At 38.3% G+C, this 27,718-nt stretch overlaps 1 protein-coding gene across 4 annotated transcripts in view; it reads left to right on the forward strand.

Moving 5' to 3' along the window:
* VPS26C (VPS26 endosomal protein sorting factor C) overlaps positions 1 to 27,718 on the forward strand; it is a 71,925-nt gene that overhangs the window by 21,036 nt on the left and 23,171 nt on the right. For all 4 annotated transcript variants that reach the window (XM_037831596.1, XM_037831594.1, XM_037831598.1 and 1 more), the window contains exons 2-3: positions 19,853 to 19,996; positions 21,195 to 21,344. In XM_037831596.1, the coding sequence (XP_037687524.1) occupies positions 19,853 to 19,996; positions 21,195 to 21,344 (294 nt within the window). The remainder of the gene's footprint in view (positions 1 to 19,852; positions 19,997 to 21,194; positions 21,345 to 27,718) is intronic.

The following is a 27,718-nucleotide window of genomic DNA, read 5'->3' on the forward strand; positions in this document are numbered from 1 at the left end:
GGTTCATCTGAGCCGGTGGGCCCAGGCTGCCTTCGATGTTGTACTCCTCCCTTGTGCGTGAACATTGCCCTTGGGAAGGGCAATGTGAGGTTGTTTGTAGTCCTTTGTATCTGTTGATAAAAACCTGTACTTGATGAAGGTTACTGGTGCTCAGCTAGAACTTGCCTCTGAATACCTCTGTGAGGGTTACGCAGCTGTCCTCTGATCTACTGGGCAAGTCGCTGGGGCTGCACACCGTGGGATCACTTGCTTTTTCCTGATGGTGAGTTCCATTAATCCTCACTCCCTCCTCCTGTGACAATATTCTCATTTATGCTTATGATTTTACTGTCACAGCAGCAATGACATCAGCTGAAAATTGGCCCTTCCTTTGTATTATCATCAGGAAGGACTGCTTAACAGAATTGCTATAAAACCCAAGTTATCATCTCTGATAGATGTTCCCCAATAGTTGTTGACTTAAATCCAACTGTTTAGTCAGTTAAGTCACTCAGTTAAGAGTTCAATTTACAACTAAGTCTTCTTGGAGGCTTCATCAGGAAGAGATGTTGCCTAAAAGGAGTTGTATGGGCATCCGGCTTCCATTTGTCGTCGTGCTGGATTTGACTTGAAACCTTTTGCAGGCAGAGGTTTGCGCCTAACTGTAGGCCACACGGGGTACACCTCTGTGTAGAGGTGATGGGCAGTCATCTTAGTAGGGTTCTTAATTTTGTTGAAACTTGGGGTTTGTTCTTCAGCACAATATCTGGACCTCCGATTGTTGCCAGAAAGCATGACCCATCAACTCTGTTGTCCAATACTTATCAAAAGCCAAGCAATAATATTTATGGAAGGCTGCTGGAAGGACATACAGGCCACCAGTCTTCTTTTTTAGATAAAATGTTTAAATATTAGGAGATTATGTAAAAGAGTAGCACCAAGCACTTAAATACTAATAAATAAATAACTTAAGTTTTACAGTGTCTAAAAATCTTTAGGCCAAAGTAAGTGAAAATATTTCCCTTATGAGACTAAATAAATATTCAAGAAAATAGAAAATGTTAACTTTGGTATGTATTTTTACTAGATGTACAGGTACTGACAGATTACTATTCTAAAAGTTTGCACCTATTTGTAACCCAACCAGTACTTAAAGAGAATTCCTATTTCACTACATTCTTAATGGTTCATCTTAAATGAAAGGAATCTATATCAGAGATAAGTTTATGCTTTATGTTTTCTTAAACATTTATGAAATTATTTTAGGTTAAAAAAAATGTTTTAAATATGTAATCTACCTGAAATTCAGTAGGGGTATGCTGTGATACCCCCATGAAGCTGTGAAACTGGGACATCCTTTATTTCATTATGCCCTCCCTTGAGAATCTAATTTAATATTTTCCCAAAGGGATACTTCAGCAGTTCTCAAGTGTTTTTGTCCCAGGATTACACTTCAAATATTGATGAACCCAAAGAACTTTTGTTTATGTAGATTCTCTCTATTGAAATTTATTGAGGTAGAAGTTGAAATCAAGAAATTTTAAAAATATGTTTATTTTTAACAATAAATCCTTTACATCTTAACATGTTATTATGAAAAACATATTTTCTAAAATGAACAGAATTTGGCGATAGAGTGGCATTGTTTTACATTTTGCAAATTGCTCTAATGTTTGACCTAAACAAGAAAGCTGGATACTCTTACCTGTGTCTGCATTCATTCTGTTGTGATATCATATACCATTGTAGCTTCTGCAAAATTCCGTGGTATACTCATGAAAAAATAAGAATGAGAAGGGGCAGAAATAACTTAAGCTGAAAGCAATACTCTCTTACCTAGCCCCTTTCTCCATCCATTTCCTTTACCCAGAAGCAACCTCTTTCAGCTGCCTGTGTTTGTTTTTTTGTTTTTGTTTGTTTGTTTTCCAGTGTTCGGGTGGTAATTTTCATAATCCTAGGTAATATTATTCCTCTACTTCCTGATGTATCCACTTAATATAAAGTATGTTAACTAAGTTATGAAAGGTTATTTCATTCACAGTACCACCTTCCCCATACCTTCTTCCTAGAAATTATGTTTATTTTATTATTTTTAATTCTTCTATAGGTTACCTTTGCCACTTTAAAAAAAAAAAGCCTCTATTTTTGTTGCATCACCTTGTGCCACTGTCTTTTGACTTCTCACCCTGTAAGGTAAAGATATCCAAACCCCTGCCCTGTCCTTCATCCTTCTTTGTCCCATCATCAGTCAGGTACATTGTTAAGATTCTTAAAAATTTTATTTTTAAGATTCTTAAAAATTTTATTTTTGACAACCAATCTTTGTCCATTTATTGATTCTGGAAGCTAAAAACCAGTAAATGTCATTTACATTATTATGCTGAATTGCTACTGATCAATGCCTGGTCAAGTAGTCAAATAATGGACTAATAATATATCTTCTTCACTTCAGGTCCAAGAACTTAAGCCCCATCTCTTTAAAGTGAAAGTTCACAGTTATAAAATGTCTGCTTTGTCTTTAGGAATACCCATCTTGAATTCTACTTTGTCTTATATTAATCTAGCTATACAGAAAGTCTTCTTATGATTAGTGTTAAGATAGTACATTGTTCCAACCCAGCTCTTGAAGGGCTTGGGTCAGTATAGCCCTAAGGACAAAGAATAGACCAGGCAGGGAGTCAGACATAGGTTTATTAGGACTTACGAACAGAAGATTCTTTCCAGTGACAGCCGACTGGAAAATAGAAGTCAGCCCCCCACAAGGGCGGGGAATGCAGAGGGCAGTTTGTAAGGGTTTAGGACAAAGACATTCCATTGGATATGAGAATGGATTTTCAGTTCTTTGTTATCAACAGTGATCAGGGGAGGGGAGTTTCAGTGTTTTGTTTATGATACCATCTGTACATACTTTCTTCCCTGAGGAGGTCTGATGACCTTCAACTTCTGTCCTGGCCACGCAGGCTGCTACGTGCTATGGGGCTTCCTTCCCCATTAGAGTGGGGGAGCCTGGGCCATGGGTCCCTACATACATCTTTCCTCATCCTTTTATTCTTAGCCTGTCTGTATATTTCTTTGTCTTTATATTTACTATAAATAGCATTTAGTTGGTGCTGCCTTTTTATCCATTCTGATAGTTTCTACTATAATTGGAATGTTTAGTCCATTAACATTTAATGTACTTATTGATATGGGCTTATCATTTTAGTGTTTTGTTTTCTTTCTGTCTCCTCTGATTTTTTTTAGTTCCAAGTGGGGATCTCCTACTGCCTTTCCAAATCCAACCCAATGGATTATTAGCTACTTGCCTTTCCTGAGGGAGAAATTGACTAGCAGGTGGAGAGGAAAATGGTAACTTTTTTACTCCATTATGCCCTTCCTCATTGGGAAGGGAATTAAAGTCCTATCAATGGGAGGGTGGGCTAAAATTTTCTTCTTCAATAATAATTAGGAAAAAAATTTTCTAAATTTAACAAAGATACAGTATTTATTTTACTGTACATTTCAGATCTTTAAAAAATTTAAACAAAGTTTATAAATAAAAGAATAATAATTTTATTTGCTAAGAAAGTTTTAGTTACTTAAAAGAGTATAAAATAAAAAGCAAAATTCTTCTGCCCCTCCAATCCACTGCCCCATAAACACTCCCCAGGGTTAACCGCCTTGCATTCCTAAATTCTCATTGTAGGTTCTCACAGTTGCCTTAGGGAATTTGGCCTGGAAAGCCCAGTCATCTAGATTAACCAGAAGCAGGGAGCTACTGCCTTTGGGCTGCTTCTTAATGTGTGGTCTGCCCTACAGTTCTCTTCTTCTGAGCTCTTACTTTATAACAATAGCCTGATAGGCCTTTGGTCTTATTTGCTGCTGGCCTCATCTCTTGGCCTCTTTTCCTGAAGTTTGCCTGTATCCTGGACTCCAGCCTGGGTTTGGACGATCCACAATTGTTTATCATTTATGGTTTCACTCTGACCAGGATTTCAATGTGATAGCATTTTGGTTGTTCATTATGTAAGTGTGGGCTTGCTATACAAAGTGTTCTCTTTGGCCAACTCCCTATACTGCATGGTCATTAAGCTGGCATATAATTATACCAACTTCCAGACATCTTTGTAATTGGACCCCTCCTGAACATTTGGTTTATAGTCTGGAGTCTTTACATTCACTTATGCCGGTGGTTCTCAACCAAAGTCAAAGTTCCAAACCTTTTTATGAGTTTTAATGTTATAAAAGTCAAATAATCACTATTAACTCTTAATTTTGCTAATATGTAGTATCTATCCCCTGAGACCAGACAACACACCAGGATTGGAATTTAAAACTCCACTGCTAAAGACTCCCATATTACTTACTTTTACTTTTTATGAATAGTATTTACAATCTTTTTTTTCTTTTTTTGCCCCTTTCTTCTAAACTTTTACTCATATTTCTTTTCCAGACTCTTAAGGAAGTTTCAGAACTAGAAATTTCAGATGTCACCATTGAATAATAGCCCATTCTTTTCATGGACCAATTTACTAAGAATTTAAATCTGTGCCTCAATTAAAATTAAATCTCTGGTTGTTGAATTTAATTTAGGCTCTCAGGTCTCAGTTTCCTCGTCCGTACATTGAGGGGGTGGGAGCAGAAGTGATTTTCAAGGTCCTTCCCAGTTTAGGGTGCTAACGTTAGAAAGCTCCGTCCCAGACATCTGGAACATGGGCTCTCCTGGTGCCTCGAGCCAGGAAGCAGCCTATAGATTCCTTCCCTTGGCTGCCTGCAGGATTGGCAAAGACTCTGAAACCAATCACTAGTGTTGCTAAAGAGCCAACCAGCAACATGGGCCAAGTTTGCTTTGGGCCCAAGCCCTCCTCCTTCTCTTGCTGTCCTTTGTCTCTATCCAGTGTCTCCCTCAACATCTGGGCCTTTTGGGAACCCCTGAAGAGCTACTGATCTCAATTAGTTACTGATGGAATTCATTTTTGGATTATGTCTTTTCAGTTACTGACATGAAAAAGGTGAGTGATTGGCAGTTAGCTGCACCTTTCCTTTGAGATATTTAGTCTTTTGAGAGAGGATCTGATTAGAAAAATTGACCTTTAATTGATAGGGTTTCAGAGGAGGCTCTTTCAAAGGCAGGCTCTGGTAATCCTTGCCTATTATAGGCTTCTTTATCTCCTTCCTTCTCTCTCCCTTCAGAGCCCATTACTTATTTTAATTAACAATAGAGAACATTTATGGAGCTTTTGCTAAATGCCAAACACTACAGTAAGTGGTGCACAGATTATCTAATTTACTCCTCACAACAATTTTATGAGGTTTAGAACCATTATTCTTATTTTTACAGATGAGGAAATGAGGCTTAAGGTAGTTAAAAGTTCAGTTATGTGGATGAGCCAGGGCTTGAACCCAGTCTGACTACCAAGCTCTTGCTGCCAGCCACTGCTCTGTAAAGTGAGGGTGCCGTGGAGCTTGGGTGCTGCACCTGCAGGCTGGCTTCCCCTTCCCTTTCCTCTCTGTGCTTTTTGAAGCAGGGTAAGAAGCTCATCTCTAGGAGGCAGCATAAACTGGCTCTGTGTAGATCACCCCAAACCCCATGGGGAGGGTCTTTCATAGTTTTGGTTGGCATCTGTTTTGGTCATGAGGTAAAGATGGCTTCACATTGTCATTTGAGGTGGCCACTGTGTCAGAAACTAGAGTGTGAGGTGTTGCTCTCAGACTGATGATCTGTTATGGATATTTTAAATACCAGAAGACTCTTTAAGGAAAAATTTATTTTGAGCTACAAAGTTTAATGTCAGAATGAGTTTTATTTAGAAGGAGATTCAAGGCACCACCAGTCAGGTTATGAGAAAACTCATTGAGCAGGAAGTCATGGAAAGAGTGATGCTTGTAATTTGTTTTCTGAAGACCCTATCAAGTTGTCTAGACAACTGCCTCAATCCTAATGATTAGAAGTCCGCGGTAGCACTTAGGCTTAGACAGTAATACAAGTAATTATCTAAATCACTGGGCCACTTCAGAGTCTGTCATTTAACTTGTACTAATCTGATGTTTAAAAAAAAAAAAAAAATCACTGATGCCCCATGTTCTCGATGGGGAGTGTGCTGTACAACCAAGTCATTATTTGTCTGTTTATTTTGTTTGTTGTAGTCATAGATTCACAGCATTTGCTAGACAATAGTCAGTGTATAAAAGGTAATACAATCATCAAACTTTTGAGTTGAAGAAGTTACATTACCCCATACCCCCAAATCAGTTCCAGGTAGACTAAAGCTGTAAATGTGAAGGCAAAAATTATAAAATTTTGCACAGCAATATAGATGAACATCTTTGTGATCTAGATAAGAAAGAGTTCTTATACAGTAAACAAAAAAGTGGACTATTAAGAAAAGATTGATGAATTTTACTACATTAAAATAAATTGCATTTTTTTATCAGATACCAAGAACACTGTGAGAATACTACTATAAATTAGGGAAGACGTTAGGTAACACATAAAATTGTCAAGAGATTAGTAGTCAGAATGTATTAAGAACACCTACAAAGAAATAAGAAAATGACAACCCAATAGCAAAATACCAGAAATTTCACAGAAAGAGAAATACAAATAGCCAATAAACATTAAAAGAAGATCAACAGAGAGGCAGGGCAGGATGGTGGCATAGAGAGGTGTGGAACTTAGTCCTCTAGCACAACTGGTAAACAGCCGGGAACAACTAGTAAATAGTCTGGAACAACTATTGGGGGATATCCGTGACTGTCCCTACATCGTACATGAGCCTGGAATGAGTGAAATGGCTGAGATTGCAGCATAAAATCTGTAAGTAATAACAGTAGACGATTGCCCCTTCCCCACTGGCAGGCTGAACTGCAAAACTTGGCTGTAGGAGAAAGCAGCAGTCCCTACCAGGAGCAAGCGGATATAGTGCAACCAAGCTCCAACTGGGGTTTTAATTAATAAATGTGGACTGCTGAATACAAGCTACAAACACAGACAAATGCCTAACAAGCAGCAAAGTACCCTGAGGTCGCTCCCAGTGGAGAGGAGGTAGGGCTGACAGATAAAAAATACAGAGGCTTTTGGAGACGGCTGAGCTTAGAATACTGGAAAATGGCTGTGTCCCAAGAAGAGGGGCACAGAGGACTGGGTATGATCTCTGACTGACAGGTGAAACTGGGGGGCCAGGGACTGGCTCTTGAAAGGGGCTTTCTCTCCTTTTTATCTCTCTCAATCTGAGTGACTCAGTGGGGAAAGCCTCAGCATTTTCAGTTCTCCATGTGCTGGCCCAGGCAGGACCAGCACATGGAGTCAGAGAGACAAAGGAGTAATTCAAGTGCAGAATATAATTCCCTAGAGGGTGTATCTTCCCTAAGAGGAGGGAGCGCAGCCGAGCTCAAGTAGCACCCTCACTTCAAAACTCAGACCCCAGGACCTAGGGGAAAACAGTCAAACCAGAAACAACTTAAGCTTGGCTTCTGACACCCTCTGTCTCTGGCCAGGACTGGGTCCACTGTGAATTAAAGGGACTGCACCTCTTTACACCAGTGGGGAGTGATGGGCTGACAGGTGCAACCTGCTGGGCAGGTAGGAAAAGCACAGTGTCCAGAGGCCTCACGGGAAATTCTGTCAATCTTCTAGGACACACCCTCAGGGAAACCTGATACTGAATATATCCCCTTCCTGAGACCTGAGCCCATTCTGGTCTGGGAAAATCTGATTGGGGTAATCAAGGAAACCAGATGCCTAGATAACAGAAAACTACAACTCACATTAGGAAAAACGAAGATATGGCCCAGTCAAAGGAAGAAACTTACACTTTAACTGAGATACAGGAAATGAAACAACTAATTAAAGATCTTCAAATAAATATGCTAAATCAATTAAAAAACCAATTCAATGAGTTGAGGGAAGATATGGCAAAGGAGATGAAGGATATAAAGAAAACATTGGGCAAACATAAGGAAGAACTTGAAAGTTTGAAAAAACAACTGGCAGAACCTATAGAAATGAAAGGCACAACACGAGATGAAAAATGAAAAATGCAGTGGAGACATACAACAGCAGATTTCAAAAGGCAGAAGAAAACATTCAGGAACAAGATACCTGAAATTCTACACACAAAAGACAGATAGAGAAAAGAATGGAAAAATATGAGCAATATCTCAGGGAATTGAATGTCAATATGAAGCACAGAAGGAGAAGAGAAGGGAAAAGGGGCAGAAGCAATAATGGAGGAAATAATTACTGAAAATTTCCCCTCTCTTATGAAAGACATGAAATTACAGATCCAAGATGCGCAGCGTACCCCAAACAGAATAGATCTGAATAGACCTACGCCAAGACTCTTAATCAGATTATCAAATGTCAAAGACAAAGAGAGAATCCTGAAAGCCGCAAGAGAAAAGCAATCCATCACTTAGAAGGAAGCTCGATAAGACTATGTGCAGATTTCTCAGTAGAAGCCCTGGAGGCAAGAAGGAAGTGGTATGATATATTTAAGATACTGAAAGAGAAAAACTGCCAACCAAGAATTTTATCTCTGGGAAAAGTGTCCTTCAAATATGAAGGAGAGTTTAAAATATTCTCTGACAAACAGAAAATGAGAGAGTTTGTGAACAAGATACTGGCTGTACAGGAAATATAAAGGGAGCACTGCAGACAGACAGGGAAAGACAGGAGTGAGAGGTTTGGAGCACAATTTTGAGTGAGCACAATTTGGAGCACGATGATGTAAGTACACTGAACAAAGATGACTGTGAGTATGGTTGAAAGAGGAAGGTTAGGGGCATGTGGGACATCAGAAGGAAAGAGGGAAGATAAAGACTGGGACTGTATAACTCAGGGAAACCTATAATGGTCAACGATAGTGATAAAATGTACAGATATGTTTTTACATGAGATAGAACAAATGAATGTCAGCCTTGCAAGGTCTTAAAAACTGGGGTGTTATTGGGGAAAAATGCAAATGAGTCTATAGTTAACAAAAACATTGTATTATGCTTCCTTTAATATAACAAAGGCAGTAGACCAAAGCTAAATGCTTATAAGACGGCGATATAAGTGAGGGGTATGGGGCTCTTGGCATTGGTGATGTTGTCTGACTTTTTTATTGTACTTTATTTTATCTTTTGTTGCTTTTTAGCTGTCATTTTTTTTTCTTTTGTCTTTCTACTTTTTTTTTTTTTTTTTTTTTTGACTCTTCCTCTTTCTTTGTGGAAGAAATGGAAATGACCTTATATAGATAGTGGTGGTGGTGGTGAATGCATAACTATGTAATTATGGTGCATGAACAATACCATTTTTAAAAAAAAATGGATTGATGGATGAACCTTGAGGACATTATGTTGAGTGAAATAAGTCAGACACAAAAGGACAAATACTGTATGATCTCACTGATATGAACTAATATAATATGTAAACTCATGAACATGAAATATGAAATATAGGTTACCAGGATATAGAATGAGGCTAAAGAATGGGAGTGGTTATGTAATATATGCAGAATGTTTAGGTTGAACTTAAGCATTTGGAAATGGACAGAGCTGACGGTAGCACGTTACTGTGAGAATAACTAACAGTGCTGAATGATGTGTGAATGTGGTGGAAAGGGGAAGTTTTATGTATGTCACCAGAAGGAAAGTTGGAGATTAAAACATGGGAGTGTATAACACAGTGAATCTTGTGGTGGACAATGTCCATGATTAACTGTGCAAATATTAGAAATTTCTTTCGTGAACTAGAACAAATGTATGACATTATAACTAGAAGTTAATAATAGGGGGGTGTAGGGGGGAAATGTACCAATTGCAAACTATGTATTACAGTTAGTAATATTTTAATATTCTTTCATCAACAGCAGTAACAAATATACCATACCAATTGTGTGCGTCAATAATGGTGGGGGGCGGTTAGGGGTATAGGAGGATTTGAGTTTTCTTTTTTATTTTTATTTCTTTTCTGGAGTAATGAAAATGTTCTAAAATTGAAAAAAATTAATTGTGATGAATGCGCAACTATATAATGGTACCATGAACAACTGATTGTACACTTTGGATGATTGTATAGTATGAATAAGCTCAATAAAATTGAATTTAAAAAAAAAATGAAAAAATAAAAATAAAATAAAAAAGAAGAGCAACAGCATTAGTAATTCAGAAATGCATATTACAACCAGAAAGAGGCACTATTTTACCTCTAACAGATTGGCAATAATTAAAAAGTTGGACAACACCAGTGCTGATAGATGTGGAGCAACTCTTATCCATTGTTGGTGGAAATGTAAATTGATACAATCACGTTGGAAAATAACTTGGAATACCTAATAAAAGAGAACATGTACAATTTCACTTCCCAGTAATTCTACCACAAGGTATATACCCTAGAAAAACTTTTGAACGTATACACTAGGTGGCATTTGCACGAGTATTTATAGGCACCTCATCCGTACTTGGACCTAGAGAATGATTTAGAGAATGATTTCAAGCTGATGTGACAGTAGAATGAGATTTGGGGGTTTGGGGGGAGTGTGAATAATTTCATATGTGGGAGAGAGGTGAGTTGGTTTGGACAGAGGGAGAATATGGCAGATTAGTTTTTTCCAGATGCCCTTTGGCGGTGTGATCTCGCTACTCCCCCATATGGATAGAGTCTATTTCTCTGACCCTTTGAATCTGTGAGGGCCCCTTTACTGCTTTGGCCAAGAGAATAAAGCAGAAATGACTGTTCCACTACTGGATGTGACCCTTAGCTGACCTTGTAGCGTCTACTTCCTGCCTCTTGGAAGCCAGCTGCCATGTATGAAATCCATTTTATTTAAAAATGGATTTGTTATATTAAAAGGAGTCAATTTCTCATGGTTCAACATTCAAGAGCTTCAAGGTGGATATCCTGCTACCCCCACATCTGTAGCCAAACCAGCAGGGTCCTTTCCTCTGGGGCAACCTAAGCTATCAATTTCCTGTGATTCCTTCTAAATATATTTTATACATGTACAAGCAAAAATGGATGAATGCTCTTTTTCTCCCCCTTTCCCACCAATGGTGCAAAAACATAGCCTTTCAAAACAAAAGAAGAAAGAAAAGACTATGTAGTCTCTTTATGTCCTAAAATGAATGGACTCCAAGATATATTGTTCAAGTTAAAAACCACCAGTTTCCTATAGTTGGAATTTAGGTTGCTTATAACCTTTTGTTATTACAAACCTTGTTGAAATGAATGACTATGCTCATAAGTCATTTCACATATGCAGAAATATCTGTGGGAAATTCCTGTAGGTGGAATTGCCGAGTACAGCGGCCCTTATGCTGTTACAGTATTTTCTAGACTGACCCCAGCTATGTATGTGCCTAATGCTCTCCCACCCCCCACCCCCAACACAGTGCAGTCAAACTTTTTGATCCTTGATAATCTCATCAGTGCATAATGGCACTTAGGGAATTTTTTAAAATACTTTTTTTTTAATTAGAGAAGTTGTAGGTTTACAGGAAAACAATGCAGAAAAAGAGTTCCCATATACATTCCCCCTTATTGTTAACACTGTACATTAGTGTGGAATCTTTGTTACAATTGATGAAAGAGTATTACTATAATTGTATTTTTAAATATAGTCCATAGTTTAAATTAGGGTTCCCTGTTGGTGTTGTACAGTCCTATGGTTTTTTAAATTTTTATTCTAGCAACATATATACATCCTAAAATTTCCCCTTTTAGCCACATTCAAAAATATAATTCAGTGATGTTAATTACCTGCACAGTATTGTGCTACCATCCTCACAATCCATGACTAAAACTTTTCCATCATCCCAAAGAGAAATTCTGTACCACTTAGATATTAATTTAATTAATTTAATCAGCATTTCTTGTATTATTATATTTGTGTTGATTTGAGCATCTTTTCATGGGCTAGGAGCAGTTTGCATTTCCTTTTCTTTCAATTCTTTGTTCTGTCATTTGCCCATTTTTTCACTTTTCAATTGGTTTTTTTATCCTTTTCATTAATTTTTTTAGAGCTGGAAATAAGAAAATTAGCCCTTTGCCTGTTTGTTATATTAAGTCGCAGATATTCTCCCAAGTTTATCATTTATATAGTGACATTGCTCACGATTGTTTTCATCAAATTAATTCTTTATTTTTAGTCAGATTTGTAGTCATATTTATTCAGAGTTTTGAGTCATTCTTAGAAAGGCCTTCCTTACTCTGATATGAATCATTATGGCTTCTTCTAAAACTTATATTATCTCAGTTTTTACACTTAAGTCTTTGATGCATTTAGAATTTTTCATGTATAGAAGTTTGCAGTATGAATCCAACTTAATGTTTTTTTCCAGTTGTCAGTTGCCCCAGTTTCATTTATTGAATATTTCATCTCTATGTATTTAAAAGGTCACCTTTATCATATATTAACTTCCCGTACTCTTTGGGTTTATTTCTGGACTTTCTGTTCTATTGATCTTTCGGCTTTACGTGTGCGCAACACCACGCTTTGTAAATTATTGTAGCATTGTCATATCTCATCGGGCTAGTTTCCCCCCATTTCTCGTGTTTTCACAATTGCTAATTTATTCCCCCCAAAAAGAAAACGCAATGCTGATGTTATTTGCATTAGGATCTTGTTGCCTTTAAAGTTTATGTGCCGATTTGAAACTGTTATGTACCCCAGGAAAGCCATGCCCTTTTAATCAAATTTTTGGGTACAGACTTATTGTGGGTGGGATCTTTTGATTAGGTTGTTTCTATGGGGATGTGGACTCACCCAACTGTGGGTGAGACCTTTTGATTCGATTATTTCCTTGGAGATATGGCCCCGCCCATTCAAGGTGGGTCTTAATTAGTTTACTGGAGTCCTTAAGAGAGCTCAGGGAGAGAGGGACAGCCCAGAGCCAACCAGTCCCAGATGCTTGGAGAAGCTGAGAGAGACATTGTAATATGTAATACAGCATTTTCCCCCAGAAGCAAGGAGGACCCACAGGATTCAAGAGAAGCTAAGAGAGACACTTAGAAATGCCCCCGGAGAAACAAGCTCCACCCCCGCATCCCCCACTAAGGGAAGCTAAGATAGAAGCTCAGAGACATTTTGAAGAAAAAGCCATTTTGGAACCAAGAGCCAGGAGAGAAGGACCAGCAGACGTCACTATGTATCTTCCCATGTGACAGAGGAACCCCAGATGCCACCAACGTTTCTTCAAAGAAGGTATCATCCTGTTGATGCCTTAATCGGGACATTTTCACGGCCTTAGAACTGTAAATTTGTGAACTAATAAACCCCCATTGTGAAAACCAGTCCATTTCTGATATAGCACATTTCAGCAGCTTTAGCAAACCAGAACAACTTATTTCAGAGAAAGGAGATGTAGTGGGAGTGTTAAATCCTCCTATCCAAAACCTTGGAATGGTTTTCCATTTATTCAGTTTTTCTTTTGTGCCCTTCAGGGCATGTTTTAAGTTTTCATCATATAGTTTTAGATATTTTTTGTTAAATTGATTTATAAGTATTTTAATTTATTTCTGTTTTTGTAAATAGGGTCTTTTCTTCTAATATATCTCTTACTTTTGTTTTATTCACGATGCCTATTGATTTCAGTATATTAATTTTGTACCCAACTACCTCCCTTCCTGTAATTCCTTAATGTTGATCGTAGTTTTTCAGTTGATTCTTTCGGATTTTTTTTTCAAGTACACAATTGTGTCAACTGCAAATAATGATCATTTCATCACCTTCCTTCCAGTTTTCATACTTATTTCTTTTATACTTACTCTTTCTCTACTTTAATTATGTTAACTAGTACTTATAGTATATTAATAGTGGTGAGAGTAGACGTGTTGTATTCTTGATTTAAATGGATTGTCTCCCCTTTTCACATTCAACTTGAAGCTGACTCTTAGGTAAGGTAGATATATTTTTTCACATTAGAAAAGCAACCCTCTATCCTTATTTTACTGTGAATTTTATCAAGAATGGACATTAAATTTTATCAAGTACCTTTACAAAATCTGTGGAGAGGACCATATGATTTTTTTCTTGAGAGCTTTGAATGTAGTGAGTTGTGTTAGTTTTCCTCAATATTGAATTATCCTTACATTCCTAGACTAAAACCAACTTGGTCATGGTGTAGTATTTTTTAAGTTGCTACTATATTGTGTTTGCTAATATTTTATTTAGGACCATTGCCTTGGTATTTATAAGTGAGAATGGTATATAGTTTCATTTGTGTGTGTTTATGTGTAGTTTTTGTATGACTGATGTCATTATGTTTACTTCATTTAAAAAAAAGTACCTTCTTTTTCTAGGCTGTTTTTCCAACCTTGGAATTTTCTGTTCTTTACACATTGGGGAATGATACCCTGTGAAACTTGGCCTGGTGGTTTTGAGGGGCTTATTTATAACTCTTCTCTGGTCTTTGATTTGCTTAGATTTCATATCTTCCTGAGAGAGGGTAAATTATTTTTTCCCAGAAAAATAATCCACTTTATCAATTTTTAAAATTTATTTATATACAATTGAACAGTATATGCTCATTCCTCTTTTAATTATCACTATAACTCTGGTTGTTTCCCTTTTATTCCTATTTTGGGTATTTGTGCTTGCTTTCTTCCTTTTTCTTGATTAGACTAGTTAATTGTTAACTGATTTTGCTATTTTTTTCCTTAAAGAAAAAGCTATTGGCCTTATTGCTTAGTTTTCTTTGTGGGTTTATGTGGTCAACTTTTGTGAACAAGCCATGGACATTGAAAAGAGTTTATTCTCTGTTTTCAGGATAGATTCAAAATGTGCTAACTAGTTATACCTTATTGATATGTACTGTGGGTCTTCCATATTTTTGCCTTTTTTGTTCTTTATCCATCATGATCTGAGAGAACTGAATTAATGTCCCCCACAACTTGTGTGTTTCATTCAGTTTCTCCTTGTATTTCTGGTCGTTTTTGCTTTATGAACGTTGATGCTACTTGATCCACAGGTAATAACAGCTTGTGTCTTTACTGGGTGAGTTGCTGCCCTTGTGCTAATGCCATAGCCTTCTTCTGTTGGTAGGAATCGAATAGACCTGTACATTGTAAGAATGCCTAATTTATCTACAAATATTTTATTAATTTTATATTTTCTCTACTGTATTATTTCTTTTTTTTTTAAATTTTTATTGGGATTGTTCAGATACCATACAATTATCCAAAGATCCAAAGTGTACAATCAGTTGCCCCAGTACCCTCATACAGCTGTGCATCCATCACTGCACTTAATTTTTGTTCAATTTTTAGAACCTTTTCATTACTCCAGACAAGAAATAAAGTGAGAGATGAAAAAAGAAAAAGAAAAAAAAATAAAAAGGAAAGGAAACGCGAATCCTTCCATATCCTAACCAACCCCCCTCAATTGTTGACTCGTAGTGTTGGTATAGTACATTTGTTACTGTTTATGAAAGAATGTTGAAATACTGCTAACTGTAGTATATAGTTTGCAATAGGTATATATTTCTTCCCTATATGCCGCTTTATTATTAACTTCTAATTGTATTGTCATACATTTGTTCTGGTTCATGGAAGAGTTTTCTAATATTTTTACAGTTAATCATGGACATTGCCCACCATAGGATTCAGTTTTATACATTCCCATCTTTTGACCTCCAGCTTTCCTTCTGGTGACATATATGACTCTGAGCTTCCCATTTCCACCTCATTTATGCACCATTCGGCGCTGTTAGTTATTCTCACATCTTGCTACTGACACCCCTGTTCATTTCCAAACACTTAAGTTCATCCAGGTTGAACATTCTGCTCATACTAAGCAACCGCTCCCCATTCTTAAGCCTCATGCTATATTTTGGTACCTTACATTTCATGACTATGAGTTTACATATTATAATTAGTTCTTATCGGTGAGACCCTGCAATATCTGTCCTTATGTGTCTGGCTTATTTCACTCAGTATATTGCCCTTGAGGTTTTGTCATCAACCCATTTTTTTTTTTTTAATATGGTTTTGTTCACATACCATACATTCCATCCTAAGTAAACAATCAGTGGTTCTTTGTATGGTCACATATTTATGTGTTCACCACCTTCACCACTGTCTATATAAGGGCATCTGCATTTCTTCCACAAGGCAGGAGGGAGAGTCAAAGAAGGTAGAGAGGCAAAAGAAAGAGGAAAAAAAATGACAGCTAGGAAGTAGCAAAAGGAAAAGTAACCTTAGATCAAAGTAGAGTAAAGAGTCAGACAACACCACCAATGTCAAGTGTCTAACATGCCTCCCCTATCCCCCCCATCTGCATTTACCTTGGTTTATCGCCTTTGTTACATTAAAGGAAGCATAATACAATGATTCTGTTAGTTAGTCTCTAGTTTACGTTGATTGCATCCCTCCCCCAATGCCTCACCATTTTTAACACCTTGCATGGTTGACGTTTGCTTGTTCTCCCTCGTAAAAGAACATATTTGTACATTTTATCACAATTGTTGAACACTCTAGATTTCACCAAGTTACACAGTCCCATTCTTTATCTTTCCTCCTTTCTTCTGGTGTCTCACATGCTCCCAACCTTCCTCTCAACTGTATTCATAGTTACCTTTGTTCAGTGTACTTACATTGCTGTGCTACCATCTCCCAAAATTGTGTTCCAAACCACACACTCCTGTCTTCTCCTATCACTCTGTAGTGCTTCCTTTAGTATTTCCTGTAGGACGGGTGTCTTGTTCACAAAATCTCTCATTGTTTGTCAGAAAATATTTTGAGCTCTCCCTCATATTTGAAGGACAGCTTTGCTGGATATAGGATTCTTGGTTGGCGGTTTTTCTCTTTCAGTATCTTAAATATATCACCCCACTTCCTTCTTGCCTCCATGGTTTCTGCTGAGAAATCCGCACATAGTCTTATTAAGCTTCCTTTGTATGTGATGGATTGCTTTTCTCTTGCTGCTTTCAGGATTCTCCCTTTGTCTTTGACATTTGATAATCTGATTATTAAGCGTCTTGGCATAGGCCTGTTCAGATCTATTCCGTTTGGAGTACGCTGTGCTTCTTGGATCTGTAATTTTATGTCTTTCATAAGAGATGGGGAATTTTCATTGATTATTTCCTCTATTATTGCCTCTGCCCCTTTTCCCTTCTCTTCTCCTTCTGGGACACCAATGATATGTACGTTCTTGTACTTTGTTTCATCCTTAAGTTCCCGGAGACATTGCTCATATTTTTTCATTCTTTTCTCCATCTGCTCCTTTGTGTGTAGGCTTTCAGGTGTTTTGTTCTCCAGTTCTTGAGTGTTTTCTTCTGCCTCTTGAGATCTGCTGTTGTATGTTTCCATTGTGTCTTTCGTCTCTTGTGTTGTGCCTTTCATTTCCATAGATTCTACTAGTTGTTTTTTTGAACTTTGGATTTCTGCCTTATGTATGCCCAGTGTTTTTTTTTTACAGCCTCTATCTCTTTTGTGAAATATTCTCTAAACTTTTTTAATTGATTTAGCATTAGGTGTTTAAATTCCTGTATCTCAGTTGAAGTGTATGTTTGTTCCTTTGACTGGGCCATAGGTTCGTTTTTCTTAGTGTAGGTTGTAGTTTTCTGTTGTCTAGGCATCTGACCTCCTAGGCCACCCCAATCAGGTTTTCCCAGACAAGAACAGGCTCAGGTCACAGAAGGAGGAAATATTCAGTATCTGGTTTCCCTGATGGTTTTTCTTAGAGGATTGATACACCTGTGCTTTTCTGCCTGGCAGGTGCACCTGTCAGCCTGTCACCGGCTGGTGTAAGAGGGTGTGGCCTTTGGCTCTCCTCTCCCAGGCTTTAGGGTCTGGTTCCAGAAAGGCAGGCAGTAGAGCTGGGCCCCTCCCTTCTCTCTTGGGAAGCTGTGCCCCCTCCAGAGATGTCATCTGCATATCAGTAAGTTCTTTGTTTCTCTGACTCTGCTGATCAAAGTGTTTTGATTTTAAAATGGCTGAGGCTGTCTTTACTGCAAAGCGCTGCAGGCTGAAAACGGCTGAGGTTTTCTCCACAGAGAGAGAAAGGGACAGAAAAGCTCCCAGGTTCATCCGTCAGCCAGAGATAGCATCCGATCCTCTGGGCTCACCGTCCTGAGACAGATATGTCCCCTGACTCTCCCAAGGTCAGTTGTCACCAAAAGCCTCTGTCTGCTTGTTGAGGATTCGCTGTCTGTATTGAGCAGTTAACATTAAAGCCCCAGTTGGAGCTGGGCTGAGAGAGTGCTGCTCTCTAGCACTGCAAGGCTTCTGTGATGGAGGGGCTCTCGGCTCTCAGCGTGGGTCCGCAGTTTTACTTACAGATTTTATGCTGCGATCTTGGGCATTCCTCCCAATTCAGGGTTGGTGGATGATGAGTGGACAGTCATGTTTGTCTCCCCACAGTTATTCCAGGTTATTTACTAGTTTTTTGGTCATTTATGAATTGTTCCGGGGGGGACTAACTGTTTTCCACGCCTCTCTATGCCACCATCTTAGCTCTACTATATTGTTTCTTGATTAAAGCAAAGAATGACAGAAGAGTCCTGTGGGTCATGAAATACTTATTTTGCTTGTTTCCAAGGTGCTTCACTGCTTTTTCCTTCTTGGGCCACAGGGATTAAGGAAGGAAAAGTTTCTATTAATGTCATGATTATAATATGCCAGTCAGTGGTCAACCCAGATCCTGTTCCTGTGAGCATAAGTGAAATTATTACAATTAAACCTCAAGTGCTAATATATTGTTTAATCAATAAAGTTCATGAAATTATGTTTCATAAAATTATTTTTTCTTGTTTTCTTTCTGGGACATACCAAATGCATTTTTAATTGAATTTAAATGTTAAAAAATTAGATTTCAATTTAACTTAAATAGTACAGAAAGTTAATAGATTATTTTAGTGGTGTTTTCATTTAAATTTGCTTATGAGCTTTGTATGTTCTTAGAGGTGCTCAATGAGTCCTGTTCCTTGAATTCTGCTTAAAGTGGAGATGATATTGTTTGTTTTAATTTAGACTTCTGGGCTTTGGGATGGGGAGTGGGGAACAAACACAAAATGCTTAGCATATTTAGGGATATAGGACATTCCCTGCTCCCAAAATTCCACATAATGTAAGAACTTGGTGAACATTTTTTCACTGCATGACAAGAGGAAGTAAGAAGTAAGTAGTTTAAATATTAATAGGTAAGATCTTTTTAAATGCTTTTATTTGCAGGCCAGCCTTTACTTTTGGTTTTGTTTTGTTGTCAACAATTTTCCACAACATCATATTACCATTTGACAGCACCCATCTACATTTGTGAAGGTCATTTCAGCAATGTATTGCTTTGTGTTTATTGTGAGTTCTCTTGGCAATTGGTCAATGCTATTTAATCCACTTAGCTTCCTTTTCCACTCAAATCCCCATAACAAATTCAAACTATTAAGTTCTGTGGCGACAGGAAGAAACTGCCATCCAATAAAGAATGTAGTTAATGTCCGTATTCTGTTAGTCAGTAATTACCTTCCAATAACCTGATAGACGATCTCTTGTGAAATCTTTACTCTGCGATTTAAGAACCAGGAATTCTAGGCTTGAATGGCTACCAAAATGAACATTGGGAGACAAAGTGAACATCAGGGGACTGAGGAAGGTCTTTAGTGAAAGTGCCCATTGCCTTGTGTGTTTCAGTGATAACCTCAAGATCTCTCCTTCTCAGCTGAGGTTTTCTGGGCAGAAAGGACACCAGACGAACCGCCAGCTGCTTTAAATTACTCATGTAATTGTCAGTGGGCTCTGGCTCCGACCAGGGGCAGTGTCTGTCCCTCCTGGTGTGCAGGCTCTTGGGCTATAATAAGGACTCAACAGATTGAATATCTGAATGAATCAATTGTTAAGGGCGCTTGCTTTTGTTAAATAACAAGGTGAATGAAAAAGACATGCTAGTCGAATTGGCGGTTATCTTTTTTCTTCTAGGAAATGCTCTCCGGTGTGGTTGTCATATCCAGTAAGGACTCAGTCCAACACCAGGGAGTTTCTTTGACAATGGAAGGAACGGTAAACCTCCAGCTCAGTGCCAAAAGTGTGGGAGTGTTTGAGGCTTTTTATAATTCTGTTAAGGTAAGAATTCTTACATTTCAATTTCTTACTTCCACATTCACATGTTTATAGCAGTTTTCATTTGCCGTCTGTCTTTATAATTGTCCACTGTGATTTTGCAAAGGACAGGGATAGTCATACTTTCAATAATTACTAATCAAGTAGGGAAAATATTCAGACATTTTGTTTCTAAATATATCCTGTTGCTGAAAGAGTGCTTGTATTAATCTTACTTGGTAAGTAGGTTTAGGAGAATTATAAATAGTTCATAATTCAGCCATAAAAAGATCAAAGCTTTTCTGAGAAGCTGTGCCTGGGGCTTATGATGATGGTACTTTCCTTCCTAAACCAAAAATGTCGTTTGATTCACTGTACACTGCTGCTGTTGGATTTGACATGAGGAAGGAGACAAATGGAGCAAGTAGCCACTCCTTTCTTTTTGTTGTTGGGGTAGAGTTCTATGTTCCAGAATGTAAACTTGTTTTCTGTACTTCTGGTTTCCTTACCCTGAAGGACATATTAACTCTTTTACGCTCTGAAGGGGAAAGAGTCAAGAAGGAAGAGAGGAGGATGTTGATATTAACAGCATTCCCATGGGTTTCCTCCACCTTCTCATTTTAACCCATTAGCGCTGGAGACTCAATCATAAGTCATGGACTTTTGTGGACTGTTGCTAAACCCCAGCTTCAGAACCACAAAGCTCGGCCTTCTGGGCCTGGCTCCAGATGTTAGTAACATCCTCCTCCTGGGCGGCCGGCCAAGGAGGCCTGTGCAGGTGGGCACGGCTGGAGCGAAGCCCCTGCTTTCCCCCCCGAGGAGGCCTGGGTGCACGTGGGGTCTCCCCACGGTGCTGAGTGCAGGGCCTAGCCAAGTACAAGTCAGGATCAGCGTCTGCTCCCCTAACCAGGCCACTTCCTGTGCTGGGACTGCTTTATCCCTCTGCAAGATGGGGTAGGGATGCCTGCATCAGAGGGTCATCGTGACCCTTGAATGAGGTGTCTGGGAGGGGAGAGGGAAATACCAGTTCAGTTTCCTCCGTGTACCGAGCACCGAGTGTCCGTGCTGTTCAGAGGGCAGGGCCCGCTGTGCACCTGCGGACCTGCAGGGTAGCGTCTAGGGGATCGGGGGTCATGCCTTCAGGAGGTTGTTAACAGAGACCGTGATCTGAAAGGACCTCTAAGAGCATGTGTTGATGGACCAAGTTGATCTTTGTTTGCAGCCGATCCAGATTATCACCAGCACCATAGAAATGGTGAAGCCGGGAAAGTTTCCCAGTGGCAAAACAGAAATTCCTTTTGAGTTTCCTCTGCACGTGAAGGGCAACAAAGTTTTGTACGAGACTTACCACGGCGTGTTTGTCAACATTCAGGTGAGCGCGTCCCACTCCCAGGCCTTGGTCCATTACGAAAACTTTTCTTCTGAACATCTTGGTCTTTCATTGAACATTCATAGATGGACCCAAGATTTCAGATCGAACTCATTGCCAAGATCTCTTGTGTTCATTCTATATCAGTTTCTCATTTGTACCCTGCTGAACGCATTATTTTTTATAGAGATCCTGGAGGAGCACGCTATAACTTCTTTTTAAAAATTCCTTTTTTTCTTTTGGGTTCTTTTCAGGCCATGTCCACAGTGTAAGGGGTGTTTTCATTGTTTCCTAAAAGATATGCCCTAACTTCTTTCTGGCACCAGCACTAACCAACTTGTCCATTTCACACTTATAAATATCTCTTTGTCTAATACCCAAAGGCTACTACTTCAACACAGGCTTGAATTCTCTATTAAGCAAGCCTTGTAAATGGGGGGGAAGTGAATTTATAACTTCCTGCCTACCTCTGCTGGCTAAGGATGTCTTTCACAGTGGCTATTGTTGTCTTAGGAACAGCTTGGAGTCATGACTCAGAGCAAGAGAAAGAGCCTTTCCTTTATTCTGCAGAAAGAAAGGTACTTTTGTGATCTCCATCTGCAGCAGTTCCCTTCCTAGACGAGACAAAGCTGTTTTGTCTTACGTATGTGCAAAGGGGTTGAAAGTTAGGAATTTTTTTTAATTTATTAATTAAATTTCAGTTGATAATTTGGTATGGGTGGAACCCATTCCCCTTCTTGAAATATAGCACCTTTAAAATAAAAATCCTCAGGACACTTGTGAGGGTTTAACCAAAGGTCTGTCTGCATGTGAGTTTTATGAATTGCCTACGAGAGCTGTTGAAAAGAATCGCATGCACTATGATATATTCTGTTGCAACAAATACCCTTCTGGGAAGGAAAAAAAAAGTTTCTCAGCCCTTCTTAGTATACCTGTTGCAGGCAATATACCAAGGCTTTGGACACCCCCTGGGAAGTAACAGCAGTAAATGGGGAAGCACCTAGAGTCCAAGGTCAGGGAGACATGCAAAAGCCAGTTGCTGGTATAGAGACGTGACTTTTCTGACCAACTTTCTAGGTTGGGGATACTCTCGCCATGAAAGAAAGTAAATGAAAATTTTTTAGCAGAACTGAAAATATCTCAAATGATTCACTTAAAAGATTATTTCTATTCTCTTTCCAGAATCAGGATCAATTTGCTTTACCCACATGATAGTTCTTTAATACTGTTTATTTTAGTAGTATAAACATATGTAAATTAGAAACTGAATGGAATAACATCAGTTTTCAGTGATTATACTTCTCAGTCTCTCCTATTTTTATAATTACCTGTTAAAAGAAGGTGCATTTGTTTAAAAATAATTGAAACCTCATCCTTTTCCAAATGTTGCCAAGAAACACCTGTAGATGTACATGTAAAACTTGTGTACTTGTGTTCCTGCATAACTGTGTGTAAATTGGAAACTATTTTAAATGCAATAGTAGGCTTAACATGTGGTAAATTCTTAGTTAATTGAATAATCACCCTTTCCCTTTTTTATCATCAGATTTTACCACTTGAGGGTTAAACCCAGAATGCTATAATTTGCCTGTATGTCCCCAGAAATCTCACAAATTTCTGAAACTGAAGAGAGTTCTTCTTAGCTGAATCTCAAATTTATACGAGCTTATCACCCTTACACCTATCATATCACTTACAGTTTCTTGCAGTATTCATTTTTTCCAGATAGTTTCAAAAGTTACAGAACCTTGATACTTCATCTCTAAACACTTCATATCCATCTTCAAAAATAAGGACATTCTCCTACATAACCACAGTTATCATTTTCACACCTATCAAAATGAACAAAACTTCTCAAATTCATCTAATTCTCAATTCTTAGTCACATCTGTCAGTGCTTCTGTTTACATTTTGAGAAAACATGCTTTGAGAGACACTAGGATTAGCTGTGTTTTTTAAAAATCGATTTTTCATTCATTCATTCAAATACTAGTCTTTTTTCTGGCTGCTTGGTTTACAGTAGAGCAGGTTCTGCCCAGAGAGGACAAGTGACTTGTGTTCACACAACAGAGCTCAGCTCATAGGTCCACAGGGAACTGCCTCCACCCAGCACCCATGGCTTACTACTCCTGAAAGGGGGTACCTTCCTTTGGATAGAAAGTTTTATTGTTAAGCCATAAAAAATCTTCTTTCTCAAGTTAAAGACACAGAGAAATGTTTTATTTATAATTTGTCATAGTACTTTTATACTTATTTAACTTCTGGGATTGAATTGTTACAGTAACATAATGTAAAAAGAGTAAAAATCAAAGGACAGAATAAGGGATTTAAAAATTTAACCAGGATTAAACCCCTAATGTGCAGTGGTTCAGTTGGCCTGCTATTTTGTAGATGGAATGAGTGCTTGACTGTATTTACTCTTTTTTTTTTTTTTTTTTTTTTTAAATCATCATTTTATTGAGATATATTCACATACCACGCAGTCATACAAAACAAATTGTACTTTCGATTGTTTACAGTACCATTACATAGTTGTACATTCATCACCTAAATCAATCCCTGACACCTTCATTAGCACACACACAAAAATAACAAGAATAATAATTAGAGTGAAAAAGAGCAATTGAAGTAAAAAAGAACACTGGGTACCTTTGTCTGTTTGTTTCCTTCCCCTACTTTTCTACACATCCATCCATAAACTAGACAAAGTGGTGTTTGGTCCTTATGGCTTTCCCAATCCCATTGTCACCCCTCATAAGCTACATTTTTATACAACTGTCTTCGAGATTCATGGGTTCTGGGTTGTAGTTTGATAGTTTCAGGTATCCACCACCAGCTACCCCAATTCTTTAGAACCTAAAAAGGGTTGTCTAAAGTGTGCATAAGAGAGCCCACCAGAGTGACCTCTCGGCTCCTTTTGGAATCTCTCTGCCACTGAAGCTTATTTCATTTCCTTTCACATCCCCCTTTTGGTCAAGAAGATGTTCTCCGTCCCACGGTGCCAGGTCTACATTCCTCCCTGGGAGTCATATTCCACGTTGCCAGGGAGATTCACTTCCCTGGGTGTCTGATCCCACGTAGGGGGGAGAGCAGTGATTTCACCTTTCAAGTTGGCTTAGCCAGAGAGAGAGGGCCACATCTGAGCAACAAAGAGGCATTCAGGAGGAGACTCTTAGGCACAAATACAGGGAGGCCTAGCCTCTCCTTTGCAGCAACCGTCTTCCCAAGGGTAAAACTTATGGTAGAGGGCTCAACCCATCAAACCACCAGTCCCCTATGTCTGTGGTCATGTTAGCAACCATGGAGGTGGGGTAGGCGAATACCCCTGCATTCTCCACAGGCTCCTCAAGGGGGCACTACATCTTTTTTTTTTTTTTTTCCCCTTTTTTGTCTTTTTTCTTTTTTTTTTTTTTTTTTTTTTAACTTTCCCTTCTTTTTTCAAATCACCTGTATGAAAAAAAAAGTTAAAAAGAAAACAAACATACAATAACAGAGCATTTCAAAGAGACCATAGCAAGGGAGTAAGAAAAAGACAACTAACCTAAGATAACTGCTTAACTTCCAACATGTTCCTACTTTACCCCAAGAAAGTTACATAATATAGCAACATTTCAGTGAACTTGTTCCTACTACAACCATCAGAAATTAACAGACCATAGTCATTTCTGGGCATCCCCAGAACGTTAAATAGCTTATCTGTTCTTCCTGGATTATTGTTCCCCCTTCCTTAATTGCTCTCTACTGCTAGTTCCCCTACATTCTACATTATAAACCATTTGTTTTACATTTTTCAAAGTTCACATTAGTGGTAGCATATAATATTTCTCTTTTTGTGCCTGGCTTATTTCGCTCAGCATTATGTCTTCAAGGTTCATCCATGTTGTCATATGTTTCACGAGATCGTTCCTTCTTACTGACGCGTAGTATTCCATCGTGTGTATATACCACATTTTATTTATCCACTCATCTGTTGAAGGACATTTGGGTTGTTTCCATCTCTTGGCAATTGTGAATAATGCTGCTATGAACATTGGCGTGCAGATATCTGTTCGTGTCACTGCTTTCCGATCTTCCGGGTATATACCGAGGAGTGCAATCGCTGGATCGAATGGTAGCTCTATATCTAGTTTTCTAAGGAACTGCCAGACTGACTTCCAGAGTGGCTGAACCATTATACAGTCCCACCAACAATGAATAAGAGTTCCAATTTCTCCACATCCCCTCCAGCATTTGTAGTTTCCTGTTTGTTTAATGGCAGCCATTCTAACCGGTGTTAGATGGTATCTCATTGTGGTCTTAATTTGCATCTCTCTAATAGCTAGTGAAGCTGAACATTTTTTCATGTGTTTCTTGGTCATTTGTATTTCCTCTTCAGAGAACTGTCTTTTCATATCTTTTGCCCATTTTATAATTGGGCTGTCTGTACTATTGTCATTGAGTTGTAGGATTTCTTTGTATATGCAAGATATCAGTCTTTTGTCAGATACATGGTTTCCAAAAATTTTTTCCCATTGAGTTGGCTGCCTCTTTACCTTTTTGAGAAATTCCTTTGAGGTGCAGAAACTTCTAAGCTTGAGGAGTTCCCATTTATCTATTTTCTCTTTTGTTGCTTGTGCTTTGGGTGTAAAGTCTAGGAAGTGGCCTCCTAATACAAGGTCTTGAAGATGTTTTCCTACATTATCTTCTAGGAGTTTTATGGTACTTTCTTTTATATTGAGATCTTTGGTCCATTTTGAGTTAATTTTTGTGTAGGGGGTGAGGTAGGGGTCCTCTTTCATTCTTTTGGATATGGATATCCAACTCTCCCAGCCCCATTTGTTGAAAAGACCATTATGGCTCAGTTCGGTGACTTTGGGGGGCCTTATCAAAGATCAGTCGGCCATAGATCTGAGGGTCTATCTCTGAATTCTCAATTCGATTCCATTGATCTATATGTCTATCTTTGTGCCAGTACCATGCTGTCTTGGCAACTGTGGCTTTATAATAAGCTTCAAAGTCAGGGAGTGTAAGTCCTCCCACTTCGTTTTTCTTTTTTTAGAGTGTCTTTAGCAATTCGAGGCATCTTCCCTTTCCAAATAAATTTGATAACTAGCTTTTCCAAGTCTGCAAAGTAGGTTGTTGGAATTTTGATTGGGATTGCATTGAATCTGTAGATGAGTTTGGGTAGAATTGACATCTTAATGACATTTAGCCTTCCTATCCATGAACATGGAATATTTTTCCATCTTTTAAGGTCCCCTTCTATTTCTTTTAGTAGAGTTATGTAGTTTTCTTTGTATAGGTCTTTTACATCTTTGGTTAAGTTGATTCCTAGGTACTTGATTTTTTTAGTTGCTATTGAAAATGGTATCTTTTTCTTGAGTGTCTCTTCAGTTTGTTCATTTCTAGCATATAGAAACATTACTGACTTATGTGCATTAATCTTGTATCCCGCTACTTTGCTAAATTTGTTTATTAGCTCTAGTAGGTGTATCGTTGATTTCTCAGGGTTTTCTAGATATAAGATCATATCATCTGCAAACAATGACAGTTTTACTTCTTCTTTTCCAATTTGGATGCCTTTTATTTCTTTGTCTTGCCGGATTGCCCTGGCTAGCACTTCCAGCACAATGTTGAATAACAGTGGTGACAGCGGGCATCCTTGTCTTGTTCCTGATCTTAGAGGGAAGGCTTTCAGTCTCTCACCATTGAGTACTATGCTGGCTGTGGGTTTTTCATATATGCTCTTTATCATGTTGAGGAAGTTTCCTTCAATTCCTACCTTTTGAAGTGTTTTTATCAAAAAGGGATGTTGGATTTTGTCAAATGCTTTTTCAGCATCTATTGAGATGATCAATTGATTTTTCCCTTTCGAGTTTTTAATGTGTTGTAATACATTGATTGTTTTTCTGATGTTGAACCATCCTTGCATGCCTGGAATGAACCCCACTTGGTCATGGTGTATGATTTTTTTAATGTGTCTTTGGATTCGATTTGCAAGTATTTTGTTGAGGATTTTTGCATCTATATTCATTAGGGAGATTGGCCGGTAGTTTTCCTTTTTTGTAGCATCATTGCCTGGTTTTGGTATTAGATTGATGTTAGCTTCATAAAATGAGTTAGGTAGTGTTCCATTTTTTTCAATGTTTTGAAAGAGTTTGAGTAAGATTGGTGTCAGTTCTTTCTGGAAAGTTTGGTAGAATTCCCCTGTGAAGCCATCTGGCCCTGGGCATTTATTTGTGGGAAGATTTTTGATGACTGATTGGATCTCTTTGCTTGTGATGGGTTGGTTGAGGTCTTCTATTTCTTCTCTGGTCAGTCTAGGTTGTTCATATGTTTCCCGGAAATTGTCCATTTCTTCTACATTATCCAGTTTGTTGCCATACAGTTGTTCATAA

Source organism: Choloepus didactylus, chromosome 1, assembly GCF_015220235.1.
Source record: "Choloepus didactylus isolate mChoDid1 chromosome 1, mChoDid1.pri, whole genome shotgun sequence".
Lineage (NCBI taxonomy): Eukaryota > Metazoa > Chordata > Mammalia > Pilosa > Megalonychidae > Choloepus > Choloepus didactylus.